General features: G+C 39.5%; 1 protein-coding gene across 1 annotated transcript in view; it reads right to left on the bottom strand.

The window, feature by feature from the left end:
* slc7a5 (solute carrier family 7 member 5) overlaps positions 1-13,615 on the bottom strand; it is a 44,190-nt gene that overhangs the window by 16,443 nt on the left and 14,132 nt on the right. Inside the window, exons 3-4 of the mRNA XM_052028242.1 lie at positions 3,028-3,133; positions 723-767 (exon numbers count right to left, since the gene is read on the bottom strand). Of these exons, the coding sequence (XP_051884202.1) occupies positions 723-767; positions 3,028-3,133 (151 nt within the window). The remainder of the gene's footprint in view (positions 1-722; positions 768-3,027; positions 3,134-13,615) is intronic.

The following is a 13,615-nucleotide window of genomic DNA, read 5'->3' as shown; positions in this document are numbered from 1 at the left end:
GTGTGGTCTCATCAACACCTTATAAAGCCTCAGCATTACATCCTTGCTTTTATATTCTAGTCCTCTCGAAATGAGTGCCAACATTGCATTTGCCTTCCTTACTACTGACTCAACCTGCAAGTTAACCTTTAGGGAATCCTGCACTAGGACTCCCAAGTCCCTTTGCATCTCTGATTTCTGAATTTTCTCCCTGTTTAGAAAATAGTTTATGCCTTTATTCCTTCTACCAAAGTGCATGACCATACACTTCCCTCCGCTGTATTCCATCTGCCACTTCTTTGCCCATTCTCCCAACCTGTCCAAGTCCTTCTGCAGACTCCCTGCTTCCTCAACACTACCTGCCCCTTCACCTATCTTTGTATCATCTGCAAAATTGGCCACCAAGTCATCAATTCCGTCATCCAGATCATTAACATATAATGTGAAAAGTAGCGGACCCAACTAGTCACTGGCAGCCAACCAGAAAAGGCCCCCTTTATTCCCATTCTTTGCCTTCTGCCAGTCAGCCAATCTTCTATCCATGCTAGTACATTTCCTGTAATACCACGGGCTCCTATCTTGTTTAGCAGTCTCATGTACGGCACCTTGTCAAAGGCATCATTCCACTTTGGCTGTCTAATATATTGTACACTTAGCATGGGATGGTGATCAAAAGCATAGCCGACGGCTTAATCCAACTGAAGTAAGCATGATTTTTAGAACAAACATATGTCTGTACTCACTTGAATGGCTCAATCATTTCTTCTGTAACAAAATTCAAGTAATTCCTACAATCAATAGAGAAGTTTCATTAAAATATATCAAATAATATTTGTAAAAATAAGAACAAAATTAAGACCACAATGGGGTAGACCTAATAAATTTGTACTTCCAAGGTTTCTTCAATACCTCACTGTGACATCTATAAGGGTAGCAATGTTGTGAGAAACACCTTCACTCCAAAAATTAAAATAGAGAATACTCAATATGTCAGGCAGCGTCTGGAGAGTGAATTGGACTTAATGAGCAAAATTTTATCCTGGCCTAAAGCATGTGCTTGATGACTTGGCGGGAGTGAGGTAAAGGAGAGTTTAAATTCAGCAAAAATAAGGGTGCATTGTGAAGTCAGCAGCAACATTATGATTTCCAAGTTTAACTTAAGCCCATTGTGAGGTTGTGAACAAGCCTTGAGAAGAGGCGTTGTTTTTACCATGAACTATACTTAGAAACATTTATCAATTTTATCTAGATAGCATATTCAAAACTGCTCAGAAAGTTAGTGGGCATGGCATTTTTGTAGGTCTGCCATGATGATTTCTACCTGCAGCATAGGGATTGCAACGGAGGAAATACAGCAACAGGTGTTCACACTGCTACCCACCCATACCCTTCATAATGCAAAGTGCACAGTAGATTACACCAATGGGCCACTGTCAGAACCTCATGGAACATGTCCACTTTCCTTAACCATTCCCCCACCCCAAAACCATTACCTGTGTACCACAGGAATCAGTGCTGGGACCCTTGCTGTTTGTTACATACATTAAAATTTTAAATATTAATGTAGGAGGTATCATTAATAAGTTTGCAAATGATATGAAAGTTTATAGTGTTGCTGATAGTAAGAAGGATAGCTGTAGGCTACAGGATGATATTGATCAATTGGTAAATGGGCAGAGTAATGGCAGATAGAACGTAATACTGACTCATGCAAAGTAATGCACTTTGGGAAGACTAGTAAGGGTAGGACATAACAATAAATGGCAGGGCCTTAGGAACTGTTGAGGAACAGAGGGACCTTGGTGTACAAGTCTAAGAATCCCTGAAAGTGGCAGCACAGGTAGATATGGCAGTGAAGGCGGCAAATGGGTACTTGCCTTCATTAGCCAAGACAGAAGAGCTGTGAGGTTATTGTACAACTTTATAAAACAATGGTTAGATCACAGCTGGTGTATTATGTAACCAGATGATAGGAAGGACATGTTTGCATTGGAGAGGTTGCAGAGGAGATTCTTCAGGATATTGACTGGGGTGGAGTGTCTCAGTTATAAGGAGAGACTAGATAGGCTGGGTTTGCTTTCTTTGGAGCAGGAATGCAAATTTATGAGAGGCAGACAGGGTAGATAGATAGTAGGAAGTTTTTCTCTCGTATCAGAAGTATCTAAAACTAGAGGGCACAGATTTAAGGCAGGGGGCAGAAGGCTTAGGGGGGACCCAAGGAAGAATTTTTTCACACAGATAGTGGCTACAATCTGGAAAACACTGCCCGTGTGGATGCTGGAGGCAGATAAGCTTACAACGTTTAGGAAGCATTTAGACGAGTACTTGAATCACTGACACATAGAAGGCTATGGACTAAGTGCTGGTAAATGGGATTAGTATAGATAGGTACTTGATGATTGTTGTATTTGATCTAACTTTAAGAATGCATAGTGAATCTAATAAAAGAATTTTTACCCAGGCAGAGATCAAGAGACCAAAACATCTTAATCTTTTTGCCTTCACTCTCGAGAAACTCGCTAACTTTCTTTCAAATGCATTTATACTAACTGTTTCAATTAACTTCCAACTTATTTTATTATATGATATAATAGGTGGAATTGGTTAAATTCTCTAGCTCCCAGATTTCTGACTGATTTGATGCTTTGCTGCAACTTTTCTAAATGATTTTTTTCAATAATTTTTGTCAGTATGAACCATATTTCCATCTTAAAAATCAATCTAAAAGACGAGCAATTTAAAATCATTTTCAACACATCATCCTTTTACAAAGAGAGCAATAAGCCATAAAAGTTCATTTTTCTGTACTTTGATGAAAGATGCATTGAATATTTTTGAGACTGGAAATTCACATGCATTTATTAAACCGGCTTACGAGACAAAATGATTAGCAGAATATTTTGAAATTTTACATGTAATCTCAGTGCAGCAAATTTACTATTGACAAAATTAGCTTGCCATAGAATCAAAATGGCATTGTGTTTAACCGTTACGTTAATTAACAATGGGTAATTTTTATAAATGATACAAAACAGTGGTTCGCCTCACCAGCCACCAAAGGCAAAGAGGCCACTGTACACTGCCAGTACTGCTTTTCCCACATCCGTTGTTGTCCCCTCAAAGGCTCGTTTAGGTTCCAAATAAGGAGTATCACCTGTACAGAAAAAACAAACCCAAATTTACTTTTGAACAGTAAATAAAACTACTTAAGAAATAATGGTCAAATTCATATAAAATTCCTTTAATTTGGGAATTCATGAGAGAAATTATCTCTACTAAAATAGCAGAGAGGATGCTGAAATATCATATTAAGAATTTATCCACCACTGTGCCACAGACATTATTCACAGACTGTATGACAATATTTAAAACATGCAAAAAAGACTTGAACAATATTTCTTCATCAAAGATAATTGCCACAATTCTGCAAATGTTAACTGCTAACTGTTGTACTGTTCACTTCACTTTGCCATTATAGCTGCACCCACAATTGCTCTCCTTATGTCACCTGTTACTTATCAGTGTGCATTCCAATGCAGCAGTGCAAAAATTGCACAACAATGCAGTCAGCCTGTTATCCTTATATCTTAGATTTATACTTACACCTCCCAGTACATTTACGACTCAGTGAGTAAGGAAAACAACAAGAGGGTATGCTCTTCTCAACCTGGCATTGCAAGTTGTCCATATAATGTACAGAAAATGGATGTCATGGTTTGACAGTCCCCATAGAATAATGGTGTTACAACTGATGAATCTTTCCTCTTGCTGCTAAGCTATACATCCTCCCTCCTGATGGTGTGCATTATCATACTACTGACACTTTGCATCTGTTAAATGATTATGCTGGGGCAACCAAACCAATCTCCAGGCTTAGAAGCAGGTATACCTGAAGTATGGTTGAGGTAAGTCCATGCCCCAGGCTGTTCCCAAGCAACACCCCTGACCCATAAAATTGGATTTTAAATTCTTACTTTCTGGGCTCCTCTAAACCTCCTCAGGTAAAAATGCAAAGTGTGCATAAATGGTAGATCAATTCACTGATGGCTTAAATAGATAACAGGAGTCCTATAAACTCCATCTGAAATGAGCCTGCAATCTGACATCCTTGGATATTGGTCATGTTACTTCTACATCATTTCCTTTCATCCATTTTCTGCTCAGCTGGTGCTTCAACTCATTTTTTCATGAAATGTGAAGGTAATCGACCTCATACTGCTAAAGAGTATGCCAGCTGCCATGCTGAGAAAGTTCAGTAATTCTACCATCAAGGTCCAAGCACAACATTGACAAATTCCAAGTATCCCCAATCTTTTGCAACCCCTTGAATGGTGCCATCAGCTTCCACCTCCATATGGCCCTGAACTTCAGAAACTAATCTTTGACCTGTACCATTTTGGCATCTATGTCATTAAGGATTTTGTATTTTTAAATAGAGTGATAAGAATTAAATGTATAAATAACAGAATCAACACAATGTCCAATTCACCATCAGAGATGGCTCAGGCAGCAAACAAGATAATTCATTTGACATTTTGTAATGTGGACATCTGGTACACTGATAAGCTCCTGGGGAAATTTCAGGAGTAACTGGATCATTTCAAATGACATTCAACAAATAATAAAAACACTGTTTAACATAAGCTAATCAATTTAAAATACTGTTTAACAAATGGAAAAGTTTCCATTTCCATTTACTTGTGTAAGTAACAAGATGGTCTTGATACAGCACTACTTTTGATAAAGTTATAGGCCAGATCATGGTGGCCTTGGCCTGCTGCCAGGACTCACTACCCGCAGTGCTTGCCTGTTTGAACTAACCTTTACCAGATGGAGACTACTGGATGAGCTGATCCCCCTACCCAAGAGGTATGGTATGTAGATCTCAGGCTATGTATTCTGAGGCCTCATCCCCAAATGCCCTGATGGCCTTTGATCCATTTAAAGTTATCTGATAGAGACATGCTAAAGACTCTTCAGATTTATACAATGAAAATAAAAATTATTTCAAAACATTTAAAGAAAGGAAATATATTTGATTGATAATACCTCAACATACTAACAAATAACTGAAACATTAAAATAACTAAAATACTTGCTTGCAATTTTTCCATCCTGGAAAATGGATAATCTCAGTGAAGGTAACTTGCCTTTTTTCCCCTCTTTATTTTAATTAATATTGTTATTTTAATTAATTCTTGTCATCCAGCCAAGTAGAAATCATTCTTTTGCTACCTAACTCGTGGCATAGAAGTGGTGGAAATTCTTTTCAGAAATAAGGAGTTGGGTCTGTTATTGCACAATCAGCAGCCTCCATGTTGTCTCTGTGGCCACGTTAACTAAGTGTCTGGTAACAGTCAGTTTCAGAGGGTGATCCACAAGATATAGATGGCGGGGGATTCAACAAGAGCAATGCAGTTGAATCACAATGGAAAAATGGTTAAACTTCCTCTCAGGAATTGTCAACGCTTGCTACTGAAATGCTGCACATCCACCTTGCCACTTATCAGCCAATGCTAGCACGTTGTCCAGGCTTTATTGTATGCAAGTAGTGTCTTGGTCTTTGAGCTGTGATCCTCAATTGAAATTAGGCAATCACAGAGAATTTCCTATCACTGTTTCCTACCTTCCTTTCCCTCTCAGTAATACTCCCCCCTCCTTCCTGCTGTGTTACTATAGTCAAAGGCAGAGTCAGCATAATGTCCTGATTATGCAGGCTACAGCAAGTGATGATGAAGCAAGAGACCCTCCCTGGAATGTACATGCCCCCAGACATGTGAACTTTTATTTAAGGACACTGAGTACTGCCTCCACAATGTCCCTGTTTTCTCGTGGCTCTCATTAAAGGAGTGCCCAGCTTTGTTGGCTGCAGCCAAGACTGGTGTGAAGACCAGGGCTTCAAAGAGTAGCCTTCCCCAAGAGCCCAAAGTGGTAGCTGAATTATGGCAGGCACTATGAACTCACTATGAATAAACAACCCATGCAGGCCCCCGGACAATGCAGTCACCATTAGTATGTTGTGCTGGAATATCTGACCATTTGTTACCACTGGATTAGTTGCATATTCAGAGAGTGAAAGCCCTTTCAATTATTAAAAAGGTCAGGAGACATGAGAGGCCTTGAAACCCTTTTTTGTGTATTCTATCATTCCCTGTCATCATAGGTTCTGTTGTGTTACCGTAGGCAAAGGCAGAGTTGGCATAATGATCTGATTATGCAGGATACAGCAAGCGATGAAGCCAGAGACCCTCCCTGGAGCCTACTGTGCAGGCCCATTGTAACCAGATTGAGGCTTACTGTAACCAGCACCAGCTGACCAGTCCAGGCATTATTTATCACTGGAGCTCTGCCTGGAGCTCCAGTTACTACTGTGGGCAATCTTAACCTCCAGACAAATTGGAGGACATCTGATCAATGTTCCCTATAGACTTCTGGCACTCCTAGCTCTTCTCCTTCAGCTTCTTTCTGCCAGGAGGCATGGATTCCTCCTTCCCGGTTAATGTTGGAAGCCCAGAAAGCATTACAACAAAAGCTCCCAGAATTCCCATGCTGTATGACTCTATGACTGTAGTTAGGACCAAAAAGAGAAACTTCACTGCATATTTCCTACCTTTTACAGCATAAATCATGCAGGTGGGCCTGGGGTTTGGCTTCCTACTGTTAAGAACAGGTTTCCTATGAGTGGTTCACACTGTGTGTTGGCTAAGTGGATACAGGTCATCGGGCTGGACAAGTATCAAATCAGTAACACACAAGAATAGTTACCACGATCTGCCTGCACTACACACTTCCAAATGCATATTGAAATTCAGAATTCAATTTGACAAGTAGGGCATGGTAAACTACAATTATCAACAAATGCTATCAAAATGGCACAATGCTATCCAACTTTTAGCCACAATTTCTGATTATTTGTTCATAATCCGCTAATAGGAACTAAATGAAAATGTATGAGGGAGAAACCAGGTGCCAATTGATAATGCCAATTCCTTTATACAATGAGATGGACTATGACCTCATGATCTACCTTGTTGGGACCTTGCACCTTATTACACTGCACTTTCTCTGTAGCTGTGACACTTTACTCTATACTATTATTGTTTTTACCTGTACTACATCAATGCACTTTGTACTAACTCAATGTAACTGCACTGTGTAATGAATTGACCTGTACGATGGGTTTGTAAGACAAGCTTTTCACTGTACCTCGGTACAAGTGACAATAATAAACCAATACCAATAATGTATTCTCTGACTGTATTCAGTTGACATTTCTTTAATTAATAATGCTGCATTTCTTCCACAGCCAATACACTGTTTTTTTTCTTAATTTTAAAACAATAATTTGAATATGTGATATTTGGGCCTACACCATAAAAACTATTTTATATTGTTCTCCAGATCAGAAACCAAAACTGGATAGTACATTAGAGCACGGAGTTAAGCACTCTGAGACTGGAATTTTAGAATTCATACTGCCCCTCAGATTTATTATCCATCAGTAGAGCTGGCATTTAGACCAATGCTGATAGCACACCCAACCACCTGCCCATCACTTCATTTGACCCATGTCTCCATACTGCTAGTGGTTTGTGTATCATTGTCAGTTTACAAATTTCCATCAACATAACACTGAAGCCTCTTTTATAAACTTTACACTCTTGTCAGTGCCTCATCTTCACACCTGATTACTTTCCATGAAGAATGAAATTTGTACTTTGATTGACCTCAGAAAGGGTTTATTTCACACATCCTATTTAGAATCAAGATTGCTTACTTTCAAAGCTGAAATATTTTCCATCTCTTCCTCGCTCTCGGTCTGTTCTTTGCCAGTGAACTTCTGAATTGCATCTGTCACTTCTTGATTCAACTGCATTAATCTTTGTTCAACAGTCTCCCTTTACTTCATGAGCTCTAGCTTATCGAATTTGTCCCATTCTACGCTAAATCTCACTTATCTCTCATCTAAAGATGCACTAAGCTGTTCCTCAACAAATCAGACTAGAACCTTAATCTTTGTCCATATATCACTGAATGGCCTTGCCTTACCCCAGCCACCTAACTCTGCAAGTTCCTCCAGCCCTTTGGTTCCTCCTGACCTTTAAACTTTTCTGCCTCAGTCTTGAATTTATCTGCCACCCCTCACTCCACTGGCAGTAGAGCCTTTTGTCATTGGTTCCACTCTACTCAGTTCTTTCTCTCAACCTCTCCTTCCTTTAAAAATCATCAGGCAATCTTTCTATTGACACAGCTTTCTCTACCATTTCCACACCTTTCAGCACAGTATAGATTTGCAATTGTAATCACTGATGCACCTTGAGATGTGTTTTACATTATTGTTTAATGTAAAGATGTCATCTGAGGTCTTACACGTAGGAAAAAATGAATCAATTGATTCCTCAAGTTTCAAATACAGTTGTTATTTGACATTTACTAACTCAGATACTGTATATGCCAAACAGCCTATCAAACTAAATTAAGGAATTTACTGTAGATCAAGCCGAATGAATGGATCGATCCTAACTTCTCTGTTCAAGTACAATCATCCATTATTACTTTGTTGCTGCCGAAAGTTTCCACTGTAAAAAGTGGGTCATTTAACACTGGGTCCTTCAGCGTTGCACTTCTTGCAGTTACACAGGCATAATTGCAGTAAACACATTTAAAAGAATTCATTAAAGCCTAGTTTGTATTTTCTTTTAAAAGCACAAGCTATTTGCAAGTACAACACAACAAACAGAAGATTTTGCCCGCCGCCCCCCCCCCCAACAATAAAGTTCATGATAGAGGTTATGAGAAAACTTTGCTAGAACAATACCTGTACTGTATTTTAATGGAGGCAGCACTTCTCACTTTTCTTTTGCATTACAAACACTTTGTGATGGTTTTATAATTAAAGAATGAAATGAACAGCTGGCAACCTGCTTCACTGGGACACTACTACTCTGAGATCCATACAGTGTCTATTAAACAACTAGAAATTGACTATAAATCTCGCCCTTCAGATTCTGACATTATTTTTACCTTTTCTGATTTCAAAGAATCATAGAACCATACAGCACAGTAACAGGCCCTTCAGTCCAACCCATCCATGCCAACCTAGTTGCCTACTTGAGCTATTCCTATTTGCCTGTGTGTGGCCCATATTCCTCTAAATCTTTCAACTAAAAGAAAGATTTTTTTTAAAACAGAACCTCTCAGTAAATTTAACAGTTTAGGCCAAATAGGACAAGAGAACAAGCTTGCTGTTCTTAAGGGAAATTAAGTGCAATAAAATTGCAGTTGAACGTCCGTCAAGTAAAATGATTGAGGTGACTACTCCAATGAGAATTGGACCTTTTTGAACAAAAATGCAAAGAAACAAATGATCATGGAAGAAGCAATAAAAAAACATCTTTGGTATAGAAAGGGCATCAAGAAACATTAGAACGTGCTTGGTAGTCCTTATACTTCAATAATTCCACTACAGGTTTTAATGTTGAACAATTAAAAGAATAATCATGAGACTAGCAGGTGACAAAAGTGCTCAGCCAACTAGAGGTAAACTTTAATTCGTCCATACAAGGGTGTTCATCACCTACTCCTGAAACTTGTCTGAATTGACTCCTGAATGATTAAGATACCAATATCAGTGAACTTGAAGGGCAACAGTAAAGGAAGACATAAAGATATCAACATCTCAGGCATCGTGAACACAGCCCAGTCCATCAGGCAAACTGGCCTCCCCTCCACTGTATCTGTCTACACTTCCTGCTGTGTTGGGAAAGCAGTCAACATAATCATGGACCCCTCCTACTGGAAAAAACAGTGTAATCTTATTCCAACATAATTAAGGACAACTTCTATCCCATTGTTATCAGATTCCTGAACTGACCTCTCATATGCTAATGATGAACTCTTGATCTCCCCATCTACCATGTCATGGCCCTTGCATTATATTTACTTACTTGCATTGCACTTTCTCTGTAGCTATAACGTTATAGAAACATAGAAAAACTACAGCACAATTCAGGCTCTTCAGCCCACAAAGCTGTGCTGAACATGTCCCTACCCTAGAAATTACTAGGCTTACCCATAGCCCTCTATTTTTCTCAGCTCCATGTACCTATCCAACAGTCTCTTAAAAGACCCAATCATATCCACCTCCACCACCATCGCCGGCAGCCCATTCCACGCACTCACCACTCTCTGAGTAAAAAACTTACCCCTGACATCTCCTCTATACCTACACCCCAGCACCTTAAACCTATGTCCTCTTGTGGCCAATATTTCAGCCCTGGGGAAAAGCCTCCGACTATCTACCCGATCAATACCTCTCATCATCTTATATACCTCTATCAGGTCCCCCCCCATCTTCTGTCACTCCAAGGAGAAAAGGCCGAGTTCCCTCAACCTGCTTTCATAAGGCATGCTCCGCATTCCAGGCAGCATCCTTGTAAATCTCCTCTGCACCCTTTCTATGGCTTCCACATCCTTCCTGTAGTGAGGTGACCAGAACTGAGCACAGTACTCCAAGTGGGGTCTGACCAGGGACCTATATAGCTGCAACAATACCTCTCGGCTCTTAAATTCAATTCCCCGATTGATGAAGGACAATACACCATATGCCTTCTTACCCACAGAGTCAACCTGCGCAGCCGCTTTGAGCGTCCTATGGACTCGGACCCCAAGATCCCTCTGATCCTCCACACTGCCAAGAATCCTACCATTAATACTATATTCTGCCATCATATTTTACCTACCAAAATTATATTCTGCATTCCTTCTCTTTTTAACTACCTCAATGTACTTATTTATGGCATGATCTGACTGGATGGCACGCAGACAAAAGCTTTTCACTGTATCTTGGTACATATGACAATAGTAAATCAATACTAATACCTGTTAGGTGAAATCATCTGAGGATAATATATTTCAAAATCTGCCACAAAGATATAAGGAACTCAGATTGGAAAAAGAAGTGTAATCTTATTCCAATGCAAGAGTGGCTCAAACTTTATAAAGTAAAGCACTGTCTGAAGTACACATGGGCTGGCTGATGTGAATAGCAAGTGGCTTGGAAGCACAATTTTAGGTAAGCAGCAGGAGGGTTGTTGCTCATCAATGAAATGGAGTGATCAACTGCTGCAAAACCATGATGCTGCAGTAATAGTTTTTTGCTTTAAAGGTATATTATTGGTAATGAAAATATGTCCAATATGGACAGCGGATAAGTCTTGTTCCTCTTCAAATTGTTCTAACATGAATAATGAATGAAGGAGGGTGTTGTCTTTGAAATTGAAGACAGCCCTCCTGTTAAACCACAATTCAAATCTGCACGGCGAAAATGCAGAGGAAATTAATGCAGTTTGCAAATGCAGGAGTTGTTCAGTCAAATGTAAGTGTGTTCAGTGTTGCATTTATCATTATTTGTTAACAGAATGCCAAGAACAAATTTAATACGCGACTGCAAAGCATGATTATAATATTTGTCCTTTTCTCAAAACTGTTGCTATGCATGAAAACTGTGGAGCTATTTTAGTGAGACATTTAATTGCAATCCAATTACGACCATAATTATCAGCATACATGCTATTTGCAATATCTCCACACATGGGGTGCTTCCTATAAATCTGTTACATAATTATGGAGAGAACCAAATTAGAAAGAGGGGATCTTTGCCCTTTTTTAGCCATAGTGCAAAAGTAAAGGGAAGTTTAGAAATGTATTATCATTAATCAACAAAAGCTCTCCTTCTCTGTCAGGTATAGTTCCACTGGTAGAACCTTAGCCTCTTAGTCAGATGACTGTGTGTACAATTACACTACAATGATTTATGCAAAAAATTCTTGGCTGATGCCCTACTGTAGTGCTAAGAGAGTACTACATTCTCAGAGGAGCACTGTTTCTGCTGAGATCTTAAACTGAGGGCCCATCTGCTCCATTTCAGATAACAGTGGCACTATTTCCAAACACGAGCAGAGGTGTTAGCCCAATTTTGGCCAATATTTATCCCTTCATCAACATTACCAAACAGACTTCACAGTTATTACAATGCTGTTTGAGTATGATGTGCACAAGTTGTTTGCCATGTTTCCTATGTTATAACTATGGCTGGACTTCCAAAATGCTTCATTAGCGGAAAGTGCTTTGAAATACTCTAACAGGAACATAAAAGTCAAGTCTTCTCTTTCTTTACCTGTTCTTTTTCCTTTGAAATCTTGAGTTCTGATGAAAGATCATTGACCTGAAATTTTAACTGTTTCTCTCTTCACCCATGCTGCCTGACTTACTGTATAATTTAGCATTTTCTGTTTTCATTTAGCACTGTTATCTTGTTGGTTGACATTAGTGCCACATTATATGGTGTAATTACCTACTTGTACTGAGTTTCCATGAGAACAGTAACTATGGCTTTGATTGACATCAGTTTCTGCAATAGATTCATTTCCATGCTCAATGAAAATTTGTGACACATTTGTAAATTGAACATTACCTTCACCATCACAGATGGTATAGATGTTCAGGAACAGCAGGAAGAACAAAATCTAATCTTGTTTGGTACCATTGTCCAAGGGGGAATCATTTCAATTCTCCCTCACTTTTATCTTTGCATAAATTCTTGCAAAGATGACAATGGCACACACAGGTACTGGCACATCACAGCAGCTTGCTGCAAACATACCACCTGTCTTAATCTTCAGTGTACAGTAGATGCTGGTAAGTCAGGAATTGTGGGTTGTTGCTTGCTGGAAAGAATGGGTAACTCATTGTTCACTTTAAGCACACTAAATAGAAGGGCAACACACACAAAATGCTGAAGGAACTCAGCAGGTCAGGAAGCATCTATGGAGGGAAATAAACATTCAACGTTTCGGGTTGAGACTCTTGATGAAGGGTCCTGACCCGAAACATCAACTGTTTATTTCCCTCCATAGATGCTGCTTAACCTGCTGAGTTCCTCCAGCATTTTGTGTGTGTTGCTCCAGATTCCAGCATCTTCAGAATCTCTTGTGTCTCCTAAATAGAAGGGCATTTCTGCCAAGGAGCTGATCAGGCTGGGAAAGGCAAGCACCCTATGTAAGCCTACCTTCTGATAGCAGCACTTAATGCGAGGATAAAACATGGCAAATCCTTGGATGCTGTGCCCTGACAAAAGCAGCTGATGGATAATGTGCAATAATACATGGAGATAATGGTATTGTTTAACTACTCTTTGGTAGAACCCCAAAACAGACAAACATCCTGACTGTCACACTTAAAATCTTGAGCATACACTCAAGATTTTTTTTTGCTCCTGAAGCTAGATAACCCAGTGAAGGTCTGGAAAGAACTTTTGCAATGACAGGTTTGGCCACCATATGGACTTCTCCCATTCAGATCCTTAGTTATTTAGCTGAACTGTCAAGCATCTGACAGACAAGAAAAAGGTGGTAGTTTCTCCCAAGTATTCTCAGATGATAATGCAACAACCAGGCTCCTCAAATGATTAATGAAGTGACAGCATTGAAGAGAAGCACTGACAACCACTGTATTGTTAACAGTGGTTCCAGATATCTCAAGACCACAGATGACAAGTTCAATACCACTCACCATCCCTTGAATACCACAGCACCTAGGAGCAGCCAAACAGTAGTAGCTCTTTCCACCCAGGAGC

This window comes from Pristis pectinata, chromosome 13 (genome assembly GCF_009764475.1).
Source record: "Pristis pectinata isolate sPriPec2 chromosome 13, sPriPec2.1.pri, whole genome shotgun sequence".
NCBI lineage: Eukaryota > Metazoa > Chordata > Chondrichthyes > Rhinopristiformes > Pristidae > Pristis > Pristis pectinata.
Note: the sequence above shows the minus strand (reverse complement) of the source record. Positions and strands in the feature narration are given on the sequence as shown.